Source organism: Octodon degus, unplaced genomic scaffold (genome assembly GCF_000260255.1).
Source record: "Octodon degus isolate 3935 unplaced genomic scaffold, OctDeg1.0 scaffold00302, whole genome shotgun sequence".
NCBI classification, from domain to species: Eukaryota; Metazoa; Chordata; class Mammalia; order Rodentia; family Octodontidae; genus Octodon; species Octodon degus.
In genome coordinates this window covers 1,752,548-1,766,235 of record NW_004524878.1, presented here as the reverse complement: position 1 = coordinate 1,766,235, position 13,688 = coordinate 1,752,548, and the positions used below count along the sequence as shown (strand labels likewise).

At 45.9% G+C, this 13,688-nt stretch overlaps 1 protein-coding gene across 2 annotated transcripts in view; it reads left to right on the top strand.

The window, feature by feature from the left end:
- The window catches only part of Scube2 (signal peptide, CUB domain and EGF like domain containing 2), a 63,557-nt gene that overhangs the window by 18,111 nt on the left and 31,758 nt on the right, over positions 1-13,688 (top strand). Inside the window, exons 6-14 of one of the 2 annotated variants that reach the window (XM_023707603.1) lie at positions 447-563; positions 1,471-1,593; positions 4,462-4,578; positions 5,933-6,055; positions 6,492-6,608; positions 6,869-6,952; positions 8,595-8,699; positions 11,511-11,666; positions 12,061-12,267. In XM_023707603.1, the coding sequence (XP_023563371.1) occupies positions 447-563; positions 1,471-1,593; positions 4,462-4,578; positions 5,933-6,055; positions 6,492-6,608; positions 6,869-6,952; positions 8,595-8,699; positions 11,511-11,666; positions 12,061-12,267 (1,149 nt within the window). Of the gene's footprint in view, positions 1-446; positions 564-1,470; positions 1,594-4,461; positions 4,579-5,932; positions 6,056-6,491; positions 6,609-6,868; positions 6,953-8,594; positions 8,700-11,510; positions 11,667-12,060; positions 12,268-12,709; positions 12,830-13,688 lie in introns of both variants that reach the window. The other variant, XM_023707604.1, reaches the window with a different exon arrangement.

The following is a 13,688-nucleotide window of genomic DNA, read 5'->3' as shown; positions in this document are numbered from 1 at the left end:
TCTCTCTCTCTCTCTCTCTCTCTCTCGGCATCCAGGCTGAAAAAAGGTTTGAGATTAAGAATGGAACATTCCCCTGTGGCCCTGTTGTGCATTCACAGCTAGTCTGCGTCTGAGGCCATAGTGAGCAGGTTGCTGGCTGGGCATTAACAGCAACCATTAGCAGCTTTAAATCTGCCCACAGCAGGGAACCACTCTGGGGACTGGGAGACATCCTCACCCTTCTGGCACTCTGACCAACTTCCTTCAGAAATACCAACCACTTACTTAGGTGGGTGGGAGGACCTAGAACCACACCTGCTCCCCATCTATCTCACCTGCACGTGGCATGACTTGGGATTTGACCAGGAGAACCCCACCATGCTTTCTGGCTTTTACAATCTTTGTCAAATATTAACAGCTGTATCAGTACTACTTTGGGAAACTAACTGCCTTTTCTACCTGCTCAGAAACATGTGCTGTCAACAATGGAGGTTGTGACCGCACCTGTAAGGACACCTCGACAGGCGTTCACTGCAGTTGTCCAGTCGGCTTCACTCTCCAGTTGGATGGAAAGACGTGTAAAGGTAACATTCACCGCGTATTTTGCCGATGGAGCCCCACGCTGCTGATGTGGGAGAGTGACTCCAGATTGGTTTATGATTCATATTGATGTGAGATTTCCCCCTGAGCCAGTGGACGGTTATAATTGAGTAAGCTTAATTAGAGCCATCTTAATTACACTAACTGTTGAGAAGGTCAAGCTTCAAATGACCCATTTTGGGGTGTGGCCTTATTAGCAAAAGGCAGTTCAGGGAAATATTCATTGGCAGGAGATAATATCAACCTGTTATAAATAATAGCCTTGAGATTATTATGTAAATAACAGCCAAGATTATTATCCAGAGAACTTAATGAATAGCTGTACATTAACTTTTACTGATGAAGACAGGGCCCAGTGACTCGCTATTATTTTATGGGCAGGAGTACAAAGGATTAGTGATAAAAGATGGATAACCAGTTACCAGATGAAACTGAGAAGAGATAAGATTGAGTATCAGTAATCATTTAAAAAAACGTTGAGGCCATTTGATCATTATACAATTTGCCAAAACAAATGCTCCACTCTCTGATAGCTTTAATCATTAAGCTGGAAGAGACAGTGCACTAACGGGAGCTAGCTTATCGTGAGTGAGTACCACGGGATGAAAGTATAACAGGCTATCACCACTGTTTCCCATCGTTTGTTTACTTAATGCTTGTCAGGAGCATTGGAAGTCAGCATTCTCAAAACAAGACATTTGTCCTTCAAAACTGCGTCAGCCAAGACGAGGAGCCCCGTGTAAGAGCCAAAACAGCAGACGTTCTTGGATGCCTTTATGGGTCTGTCTTTATTTCAGAGAATAACAAATGCAGGCAGTGGCACTCCAGAGATTTGTAGGAGGTGAGGCAGGTATGGCTCTCTTTGATTTTTCCAGTGCTTGCCTGTTACAGATATCGATGAGTGCCAGACCCAAAATGGAGGTTGTGATCATTTCTGCAAAAACACCGTGGGCAGTTTTGACTGCAGCTGCAAAAAAGGATTCAAATTATTAACCGATGAGAAGTCTTGCCAAGGTGCGTGCTGAAAATATAGCTGGGCTGTGGCCTCTGGTTGAAAGAGATGTTAACTCTGCGTCTCCCACCGCTGCTTTCCTAGAAGCTAGTTTACCCCGCTTCCTGACAGAGTCACTAATGTAAGCAGCCACTAATCTATCCAGGCTTCGCTTAACCCGTCAGCTGGGTAGACCAAAACCACTGAGGGGGCTCACAGGTATATTTTGGAGATTCAGCTGTTAATGATTAGAGAATGCCTTAAAGAATCCATCTGGTGATTACAGCAGAGCTTGCTGCTAGAAATGGAATGGAACACAGACTTGGAGCAGAGTTGCACTGGGTGTTGAGATTACGAATAACTTTTGTTTTCCTTTCTCTTTTTCTTTTCTTTTATCAGTGCTGGGGGATTAAACCCAGGGCTTTGTGAGTATCAGTCAAGCTCCTTACCACTGAGGGGTAAGGGCTACATCCTTAGCCCTGAGAGTATAAATAAGTTTTCTTTTCTAAAATTTGTTTTTGGGGCCGGGGAGATGGCTTAGTGGAATAAGTGCTTCCCTAGCAAGCGCAAGGCCTGAGTTCAATCCCCGGTTCTGCCAAAATAAATAAATAAATAAATAGATAAACCTAAAATTTGCATTCATGTTGTTAAATTTATGACAAAACTTGATGCCAAAAATAAGTATATTTAGGTCACATGCCTTCCCAGTAAAAAGTTGGGGTCAACCAATAATGAAACCCATGAGACTGTTGGTGTATTATTTGTAACCCCTTTGTGGGGTGGTTACTGAGGATTGAACCCAGGCCCTTGCATTGAGCTACATCCCCAGCCCATTTTTAATTTTTAAATTTTGAGACAGGGTCTTACTATGTTACATAAGCTGGCCTTGAAGTTGCAATCCTCTCGCCTCAGCCTCCTAATAGTTAGGATTATAGATGTTCAGCTTTCCCCTTGGCTTTTGTAGCCTTTGATGCTTGGAGAAAGGGAGGATGAAAGGGCAGGAGAGGACTGTGGGAAGCAGACACTGGGTGAACCCCTTATCAAATGCATCCTTCCTAAGGGGGGCAGCAAGGGGACTCCCCAGGCAGCATGTGGCATTAACACCTCTTTTGGGTGATAGAAAGCTGTTTCAGGACACGCCAACATTTATATGTTTAGGTGACATACCTTTTACATCCTATATCTGAGGTACAGGTGGAAGCTGTCAGGCAATGCATGCTGTCCAACTATTTCTGTTCTGTTTCTGGAAATAAGAACTGCTATACTTTTTGTTTTTAAAATCTACAGTAAGTAAAAATAAGAATATAAACTCTGATTTCATGTCAGATTATAATAAAGATGTTAATGTCTTTTTAAAAAAAACTGTATGGTCTGAGTTAGGTTTTTCTTCCCATTGCTCTGTTCTTAATACATAGGGCAGTGCAAGTCAACTCGTTGCCAGGCGGTTCAAGTATATTCTTCCTTAAATTCAATGAGGAATTTAACTCTGGATGATTATTGTGTGGTTTTTGTACAGTTTGACTTGGAAAGCAAATTTGCTATTCCACATAATGTTTCATAATGTATAGAGCAAGCAGTCCTGTTTAAGCTGTGTAAACACATTAAAAAAGAATTAGGAAAGTGATCTCATTATTTTTGGCAAAGCAAAGGCTCGTAGCGAGCAGCCAAAGTCAGCTACTGAACAAGTCCCTTTCTTGGCAAATAGCTGATATTAATAACAGATTTCACAGAATGGCATCACTTACCAGGGAAGAAACTGATTTTTTCTCATTTTTCACTGAGTGGTCTTTGTAGAACAAATATTTGCAGAGAACAAATTTGCTGAAGAAAACACCAGGGTTGCTGGGAAAAGCTGGGGAGGAAAAGGTTTTGTGAGAAATCGCCCTTCTTATTTCACGCATTCATTCCTCGAGCCATCCAAATGTTTGCCTTTTATTAACGTAGTTTCTCGGGACACATTTGGTGTTGAAAAAGTGGCCTAGTGATGGTGTGGTCGGCTTCCACTGAGTGCTGTCGAGTCCTGACTTACCCATTTGGAGAGTCAAGTTGTAACTGTTAAACCCCCTGAAGAGCTTAGGGAGTGAGGCACTGCAGGTCTAGTTCACAGGGAAGAGGTGAGGACCAGACCATGGAAGCGCCGATTAGACAGACAAGTGCAGCCTCAGAGGCTGGCTTGCCTGGCCCCAGCTGCAGCCATGGGTGCAGGAACAGGGAGCCAGGCAGAAAGGCGATGCAGAACCAAGTGAGTGGCCAAGTGGATCTGGTTGAGTTTAGCCACTGAGTTTCAGTACTGAGGATGTTAGTGTTAGTGTATTCTTTCAGTGAAGATGGCATTAAAACCCAGGGTTTTAGTGCCCAGGAACCAGAAGACTGATTCTAGAAAGATCAGAAAGACATGAGAACCAGATTTACCTTCAATCCAAGTATTTTCTCCTTTCATTTCACCATAGCTTGAAAAATGATGATCGCTGTTTTACTACTACTACTACTACTACTACTACTACTATTAGTAGTAGTAGTAGTAGTAGTAGTGATATAACCCTAATAGTGTGTAGCCAGCCTTATTACTTATAGTGTAGTTTGTAAAAGCCCTTTTTGGTGTGTTACCTCATTTGGCTGTGTATATATGATTTAAATTACTCACCCCTGCAAATATGCATGGGTGAAAGACCAAGTGAGCTTCAAGAAAAGTAAATTTGCAACACAGTTTGGAAACAAGGGCCCTGGTGTTGCTTGTACTTATTGCGGGCTGCTCAGCACCCCATACATCAAGTGAGGAGAATGAATGCTCTCCTCGCTTTCTCTTGTTGGTCTGAAGTTGGTGTGTGTTGGGAACCTCTCCATTCATATCAAAGTCAGCTGCAGCTCCCCTCTCCCCTTGGCAATTGCAGATGTGGATGAGTGCTCTTTGGATAGGACCTGTGACCACAGCTGCCTCAACCACCCTGGCACATTTGCTTGCGCTTGCGACACAGGGTACACCCTCTATGGCTTCACCCACTGTGGAGGTGAGTGGACCACCTCTCTTGGGTTGGGAGGTGGGGTGAGGCTGGGTCTGAGGGGTGTGGGGTGGGAGACTTTCCTACGCTGGAGGCGGAGGTACACCTAGCCCCTGTCCAGTGGCAACAAGTCCTTGCAGCCCAGGGAGGCACCTGCTGAAGGGATTGGTCCACGTGGATCCTTCAGCACATTATGTGTGAACCGGAGCAGCTGTAGGTTTGTCACTGGCTTTGTTGACTTGGGGCTGTATTCAGGGAATGGGAGGGTCTGTCAGGAGCTGAGACTCATCAGCTGGACTTTCCAGCAGACTGTCAAGACGTAGCACTCAGAAAGGTGTGGCAGGCTCTAGGCGGTTCCCGAGCCCAGCTGTGCATATGTGCTGGCTGCGGAGCTTGGCCAGGGTGCCACAGCTTGGGTCTTTGTGCTGGAAAGGGAACGATTGCCTTTATCTCTCCACTCTGTCTCTTTAGCAATGTGTTCTCATGTCCCATCAGTTTATCATCAAGCATGCAGCACCACAAATAGACTTGGTACCAATCATTCCTACTCTCCAGGCCGTCAGATTCACCCAGAAATCTTTGAGAATACAGATTCAGATTCTATAGTGGTGCCTGTCTGGGAGACTGAGGCAATTAAAATCATGGATTCCAGCCAGAACTTTTAGAGCCCTCAAGGTGATTCTGAAGATCTACAGGATTTGGGAACCCCTGGTCAGAATACCTTTTGCCCAATCCTTGTGTCTTGTGCTTTGAGATAAGTGGCTAGTGGTGGGACTTGTTTATAGGTAATATTGTCTCCCTTCTTTTCAATACATCCTTAGCATAGATAAAAACACACCCTTCCCAGCCCACTGGGAAACTCCAGAAAAAAAAAAAAATCTACTCTGAGACAGACATGAATCTTGGTTTAGGGTGAGCCGCCTTCTGACCTGGATTCAGTCTCAGGTTCACAGAGATCAGGGCAGACTCCTTTCCCCTCTCTGTTCCTCAACTATGGAATCAAGCAGGGAGTCCTCCTTCTGTGTCTCCCATGCTGTATGGCCCAGATTATGGTGGAGTTTTAAATTAGAACCCTATACCTTGTTTGAGTTTGGACATCTGGAAGTAGAGTGTGGTCCCTCTGACTGTCCCTAATAGGGCAATGGTTTGGTTGGGGTTGGAACTTGAGTCCTTGCTGGAGAGATTCATGACATCAGGGAGTGTATATGTGTCCAGCAGGTGCCACACCCGTGTCCCAAAGGCAAGGAGCATCTTCCCTTTGGTGACTTCCAACCATGTGACTTCACTGGTGCCCCTTCCTCAACAGAGGGACAGTGTCAGCCATTCAGTGATGTTCTGTGACAGGGAAGTGTTTGTTCTGCAGACACCAACGAATGCAGCGACAACAATGGCGGCTGTCAGCAGGTCTGTGTGAACACAGTGGGTGACTACGAGTGCCAGTGCCATCCAGGGTACAAACTCCACTGGAACAAAAAGGACTGTGTGGGTAAGGGGTGCCCACCTTGGTGCAGGCTCAGCCGGGGGGCTCAATGCTGGCCCAGAGGCCCGAGGCTCTGAGGGTTCCATGTGCCACTGTGCCCAGTGCCCCTAACTTTCCACTGAATTCTCCCCCCATCAGCGGTAGCGGCTGGTCTTTAAGTAATCCAAAAACAGGAGATACTTTGCAGGCTCTTTGGCATTTCCTTCTGTGCTTCTGTGTAGGTTGGAACTCATATCTGTTTTCCTGTTGCTTTTCTGCATGAAAAAATAGCACACAAGGGCTCGTGGACCATGGTGGGAAATGAGGCCTGGTGCCATGTTCTATGTGGCCGTCAGCTCCACCTTCTGTTCTTGGGGCTTTTGGTGCGTGCGATGCAGCCATCCTTGTCACACTTGGCAATGTCCTTCTCTTTCTGCAAATGTCTGTGTTTTGTCCTGTTTAGAAGTGAAGGGGTTCCCGCCCGCTAGCGTGTCACCCCACGTGTCCCTGCTTTGCAGTAAGAGTGGTGGAGGAGACAGGTGCTTCCTAAGATGTCACTCTGGCATTCGCCTCTCTTCAGGTGAGTGGGGCCCAGGTCCTGGGGCAGATCCTCATGCCAGGACAGGGGCTTCCAGGCCTATAGATGTCTGATGATCTCTCAGTAGGCTTTCATGTCCTTGGCCAGATACTTCCTGGCCACCAGAGGCCTGTGCTTTGGGACACCATAGGCTGGGTCTTTTTCTATCATCATATGAGGAGCAGGACTGGGGCAATATTGGCTGCTACAGCACAGCCTGTAACCTTATTTACTCATGTGACAATCCTCATTCTGTCTATTAGGACTGCAAGAGGCCTACTCTGTCACCTGCGGCTCTCCTCCTCTTAGGAACAAACAGCAAAAGTCAAATGACTCTGCTTTTGGGGGTAATTACTGAATCTGTGTGTTCTTTCTGGGGCTAAATGGGGTTCATTCATGAGGTGCTGTTCTTGGGGGTTAGCTTAGTTTTCTTCTTTTTCTTAATCTCCATGCTGTGAGCATGTGACAGGTTGTTCTTGTCTGTACCCTTGGTGCCTGAGCTCTAACTTGCACACATACTGTCATGTACTGAGGGTCCACTGTGTGCTGTGCTTGCCCTGGTAGTCATCATTCTGCATAGAGGTCCAAAGAGCCTGGAGCCAGGACACTCAGGGCTCTCAAACTCCTGGTACCCCGGAGTATCTCAAAGCCCTGAAGGAGACACGCCTGGGGCACCTGGCACTGGTGGAGATGGGCCTGAGCAGAAAATGGGTGGCAGGGATTCTGTCCTGAGAAAGAGGCCCACACATTATCCAGCTGTCAAAAGATTAAGAATGAAGTCCAGGGTTTTCAAGGGTCTCCTCTTCTTAGATATTTATCCATTTGTCACTATGTCTTGAGAATGTTTGAATGAGGCTTGTGTTGTAGCATTTTTGTGTTTTGAAACAGGGTCTCACCATGTAGTCCATGCTGACCTTGAACTCATAGTGACCTGCCTCAACCTCCTGAATGCTGTGTTATAGGCTTGTGTCCCACAACTGGCCCATCTGACAGCTTGCTATGCATATGACATTTATGAGCAAAGCTAGTGACCCAAAGCAAACAGAAACTGAGTAGTTAAAATATACCAGCTACCTTACTGTGTGTATTAGCTGATTTAATTTGCCCTATATCCCTCCGCTTCAGGCTTTTTATTATCCTCATTAACCAGGTGACCTAAGGCTCAGAGACGCGCTAACTTACCAGTTTCTCAGATAAGGAATAAAGGAGCCAAGGTTTGAACCCAGGCAGCTTGGGTTCCGAGTCTTAAACACCATCCTTCCCCGCTCTTTTTGCCGGATAAGGATTCCTTGGTGATTTAGGCTACCCCAGTGATAGATAAACAGCTAACAGTTACTCGGTTCTTATTTTGTACCCGGCACTAAGCTATACTCTTTTTGTTTTTTCTTCTTTGGCCTTATCTCGTTTAATCCTCAGAACAGCCTGGTAACATACTTGCGTAATTATGAGACATAGAGAGATTAAGGCACTTGTTCAAGCTCTGGCCACAAGGCAAAGAGCTAGAGTTTACATCTAGGTCATAGACTACAGAGCCTAACATATACTTAAGACTAATTCTGGGAAGTGAACAGAATTCTGAGTATCAGCTCCTAAAAGCAGAGCCTTGCTCCCTGCCAGCCCTGGAAATCTCACCACTCCTGGAATGGCAGCTGCCTCGGCCCTGTCTTCTTACTGCAGGCATCAAAAGTCTGCTCTTCACTGTCTTCCCACAACCTACCTTGCGTCTTATCTCTCTGTGTAGCTTCTTTGGGGCCCTTTCTTTGCTATTATATTTGGACATTGAATTCCTATCTTCCAGGAGGCAATAGGGTAACTCCTGCCTCCAGGTGTCTGCTCTGGGGGAATGGGTGCTCCATGATCCATCCCTTTTGGGGCCTGGGCTGTGTGTCATCGGGTGGGTCCCAGCCAATGGACGATCGCCATCACCCCCCTGGTGCTTCCCTTCCTTGGTCTCGGAAGGTAACTTCTCTCACTTGTTTCTTTCTGAAGATGTCGCCACCATCAGGACAAGTGTAACCTTTAAGCTAAATGAAGGCAAGTGTAGTTTGAAAAAGGCTGAGCTGTTTCCTGAGGGTCTACGACCAGCACTGCCAGGTATGGAATCTGATAGCTGCCGCTTGCCAGTACATTGGATGCTGGAGCTTACCTGCATACAGGGATGGGGCCGAGCTGGAGATCTGAGCTTGGACAGGCTCTCTCGGGAACACTTCAGCACTTGCAGGGACTTTGTTCCCAGGGGAAGAAGAACCCGCCAGGCACCCCTGTCTGCCACAGGGCTTCCTTTAAGAGATAGCTGATGAACCCTGGAGCACCCTGAGTTGGCAAGAGTCTATAACTTAAGATGAATTACCAATCTGTGATCATATTGGGTTAAATTTTCTAGATTTTAATGTTTGCTAGAAAGATAAGCCAAAGAAATGAAGAAAATAAATAAATAAAAACAGGGGGCCGGGGTTTAGCTCAGTGGTGCAGCTCCTGCCTGGCAAGCCTGAAGTCCTGAGTTCAATTCCTGGTACACCCTCCCCCCAAAAAGAGTTGGCTCTGATATGATAACTTTGATGAACAAAGATGTAATACCCAGGGTTCCTTTCCATTAGCTTCAGCAAAACCAGTGCCACCGAGACTTAGTGAAATGTGCAGAGTCTAGCATTCTCCTCCTTCTCCAGCTCACATTTCCTGTAATGTTTCGGAGAATGCTTTAGGTAACTAAAAATCAGGATTTATTTATTAGGTTTCTTTCCCAACCTACCTTTAAATAAGTCACACAAACAGAAAGCTCAGTATTCACTTTTGATAACCGAGATCAATTTTGGTTTCTTCATTTGATCAAATTGTATTAATTGAATGTACTCAATGAATGTTTGATGACAGAAGAAAATGTTCTTGTTATACTTGTTATAGTGCTGAATAGGAAAATGGGACAATAACATTTTTTATATCTAATACAACCCAAAATGTGCATGAAAATATAAAGAAGAAGGAACACAAGAAAGCTCATGATGCCATACGAATGTTTATATCATACCTATGTGAGAGGATGATGGATAATTTTGTATTTTTCTGGTTTTTTTTTTTTTTTTTTTTTCATAATCTCCACAGTGGACATTTATATTTTAAAATCAGGAGGAAAGAGCTATTTAAAAAATAGATGATTTGTCCTGGACTTGACTTTATGGGATTGTACCACTGTTAATATCTTAGTGGTATTTTATTTTATTTTATTTGAGACAGGGCCACTCTATGCAGTTTAGGCTGGCTTTGAACTCACTATGTATCCCAGGCTGACCTCCAACTCACCATAATCCTCCTGCCTCAGCCTCCCGATTGCTGGGATTACAGGGGTGCACCACCATCCCTGATTTAATTTCTTAGTTTTGATAAATATGATGTTCAAGTATGATGTTAATATTAAGGAAAACTGAGTGGAAGATATATATGGGAACTTTCTATGCTATCTTAGCAAGTTTTATATACCAAAACTTTCTTTAAAATAATTTTTTTAAAAATAAGAGATAATGGACTGGGTGTGGTGGCCTGCACCTGTAATCCCAGTGCTTGGGAGGCTGAAAACAGGAGAATCACTACAAGTCCGATCTACGTAGTGTGACCCTGTAGGCCCTGTACCAAATACAAAAATAAAATAAAATAAAATAAGAGGTAAGAAAGTTGAAAAGAAAAACGCTCAAAATGAATGTCTGTGCAGTTTACAATTTGAAGTTAGCTTTTTGAAAATGTAAAACATATCTTTGAGGGCAAAATATTGAGAAGAGTGAATTTGCCTCTTTCCTCTCCACCCCAGTGACCTGTTGATTTGAACTCTTTGTAATGTAAACGAATACCACACAGATAATTCTTCAGTTGGATAAAGTCAGATTTTGAAACAGAGACAAATTCCTTGTGTGTATATGGAGCTCTACTCTTTGGTTTGGTTGGGTTAGCAATCACTGGGCAACAGACTCAGGAAGTCACTGGGGCAGAGCAGACGCCAAAGTCCAGAATAGCGATACTCGAAACTTCCACCATCATGGCAGATACCATCAGCATACTGTTCAGTTCTGTTGATTCTTTGTGCCACAAATTGTTCGTGGTGACTTAAAAATGATACATTGGGGGCTGACCAGATAGCTCAGCGGACTAAAGTGCCTGCTCAGGCATGCATAGGGACTGGGGTTCCATACCCAGTGTGTGGTGCAGGCCCCGCCCCCGGGCATGCTGAGACAGCAATTGAGAGTGGGTGCGGTGGTGCACGCCCATAATCCCAGCATTTGGGAGGCTGAAAAACAGGAGGATCACTACGAATCCAATCTGTGTAGTGAGTCCCTGTAGACCCTGCACTAAAAACACGTGAGAGAGAGAGAGAGAGAGAGAGAGAGAGAGAGAGACAGACAGACAGACAGACAGACAGAGACAGAGACAGAGACAGAGAGAGATCACTGTGGATGTGCTTTCCAGCTCACCCTCCGGGTTAGAATCTCACCAAGATCAGTTTGCCTGGTTTCCTTTCTGCCGCTGAGCTCATTGCCTGTGTGAAGGCTTCGGCAAAGGCTTTAGCTCATGCTCAGGCCCTCAGAGTCTGGCTGTGAGAACACCTTAGCAAGGCAGGAAAGCAGAGGCCCCTGGCTCCGCCTCCCGCCCATGTGGCGGGTCAGGGAGAAACAGCAGCCTTTATCCATGAACAGCATTCTCAAGAGCTGGATTGTAAAGTTATGTAGGAGGCAGCACTGGGACTTCCAAATGAAAATGTGCATGCGCTCCAAGTTGGGGGCTTGCGGTGTCCTAGCATGTGGAGTTCCTCATGCAATCCCTGGAGAGCTGTTTTCATGAAATGTTTACTGAGCTCTAGCGAATGTCCAACTGAGTGCTTTGCTAGGACTTGGCTTCCGATAATTTTGTTTCTTCATGCAGAGAAGCACAGCTCAGTAAAAGAGAGCTTCCACTACGCAAACCTTACATGCAGCTCTGGCAAGCAAGTCCCGGGAGCCCCTGGTCGACCCAGCGCCCCCAAGGAAATGTTTCTCACTGTTGAGTTTGAGCGTGAAACTTACCCAAAGGAGGTGACAGGTTGGTCTGAAAGCCACTGTGGTGCCAGGCTTCTCACAGCTTGCTTCGTCTTTCTTTGCCTTTCATTTTTTCACAATGCCTGGGAGGAAAAATAGTGCAAACACTGAAGTATCTCCTGTTTTATTTTCACCCCCTCCCCAAACTACACGATATTGGTTTAGAACCTGACTTGACGATTTGCTTTGCTTCATGAAAATGAAAGCTACCTTTTTGGTCAACAACTCCTGTTGGAATTGAATGAATGCTGCCCAGCTGGCTAGGTGCCCACCTCCAGGTGTCCTCCTTCTGGTCCCCTGAGATCTTGGGGTTCTGGTGGGCCCCACAGTTAGTCTGGACATCCCCACACCCTGTGGCCTGCCCTCCCTCCAAGCTGCTGTCCCTCTTCTTTCTGCAGCTTCCTGTAATCTGAGCTGCCTAGCAAAGCGTGCAGAGAAGCGGCTGCGGAAGGCGCTCCGCACACTCAGGAAGGCCACGCACCGGGAGCAGTTTCACCTCCAGCTCTCAGGCATGGACCTCGATGTGGCTAAAAAGTCTCCCAGAGCATCGGAGCGGCAGGCCGAGTCCTGTGGCGTGGGCCAGGGCCATGTTGATAACCACTGTGGTGAGTAGCCCACGACATTCCTGCTGTCAGCCTTGAGCTGTCCTGCCTTGAGCTCCGTGGACACTAGGGTAGCCAGCAGCAAGCCCGGGCCAGCCTTCCTTTTCCAGAGAACCATCTGGATGCCCTTTGTTGGCTGGCAACTGCTGTCCTGGTGGCCATCCTGCTTACAAGGCTGAGCGCTCCCAGGCGCTAAGCAATGCTCGCCTCTTCCCCCAGTTCCTGGCTTGTGGCGGGCACTGATATCCATGTTTGCTGAATTGAGAGACATAAAGAAAAAGGCAGGATTAGTGAGAAGAGGGAACCGTGCCCTCTAAGCACTTGAGGGTCGACTGTCATCAGACCAGCATCCCTTAGCTATGGCAGGCCGGGTGCGAGGAGCCCCAAGCCTTCTCCACGCTCCGTTATCACAGTTCTTGTAATCATGCCCTTCTTTTGGCCTCAGGTGGCAATGAACAAACTCCTGTCATAGTTTTGTGCATAGGCAAAGCTGGGGTCACTCAGTTGCCTTGTGAAATTCCTGAGCTTCGGCCCAAACTCCTGAGACTTCCACAGAATGTTGTGGGTCTGTGTGCATGCGTGCACGGTGTGCCTGGGTGCATGTTCTGGAGTTAACCGTGAGCTCCAGCACTCTAGCAGTATCAGTTCTGTTCCTCTGATAAGTCCAGCAAGTGGTTCCAGGACAAGAGGTTTCAGAGTGGTCAGTTTTGAGGTCTGTTTGTCATGAAAAACAGTTCAGGACAATTATAGGAGACTCTACCTGAAAAGCATCAGATGGGGAAAATCAAGGTCTAATTTTTTGGTAGTAATAGTGCTTTATTGAGTTCTATCTGTTAAAGAATACAACATTGAACCTTGAATATGTATTATCTCATTTAATCCTAAAGATAACCTTACCAGGTAAGAGTGATTACTTCCATTTAATAGGTGAACAGTCTGAAGCTCAGGAATATTTTCTTGTTACGATATCGCTGATGGAGTCAGGCATAGTGGTGCAAGCTTCTAATTCCAGCATTCTGAGAGGCTAAGACAAAAGGGAAATAAGTCTAAGATCAGGCTGGGCAATTTGGTGAGACTCTAGCTAAAGAAAAAAAAGGTTAAAATGCTGAGGATATGGCTCACTGTGGAGGCCCTGGGTTCAATACTCAGCCTCCTAACCCCAACCCCGATAAAACTCTCACTAATGGTCTAATTCCAAAACTTGTGTTCTTGCCCTAAGTAAGAGGAATTTATTTTATTTATTTGTTTTTTTTGGCAGGACCAGGGGTTGAACTAGGGACCCTGCGCTTGCCAGGCAAGCGCTTATTCTACTGAGCCATCTCCCCGGCCCCCAAGTAAGAGGAATTTAATAACCAGATTCTTTTTTTTTCAAAATTTTATTGATAAACAGATAGCAATGAGACAGTTTCAAATCAAATCGGAAG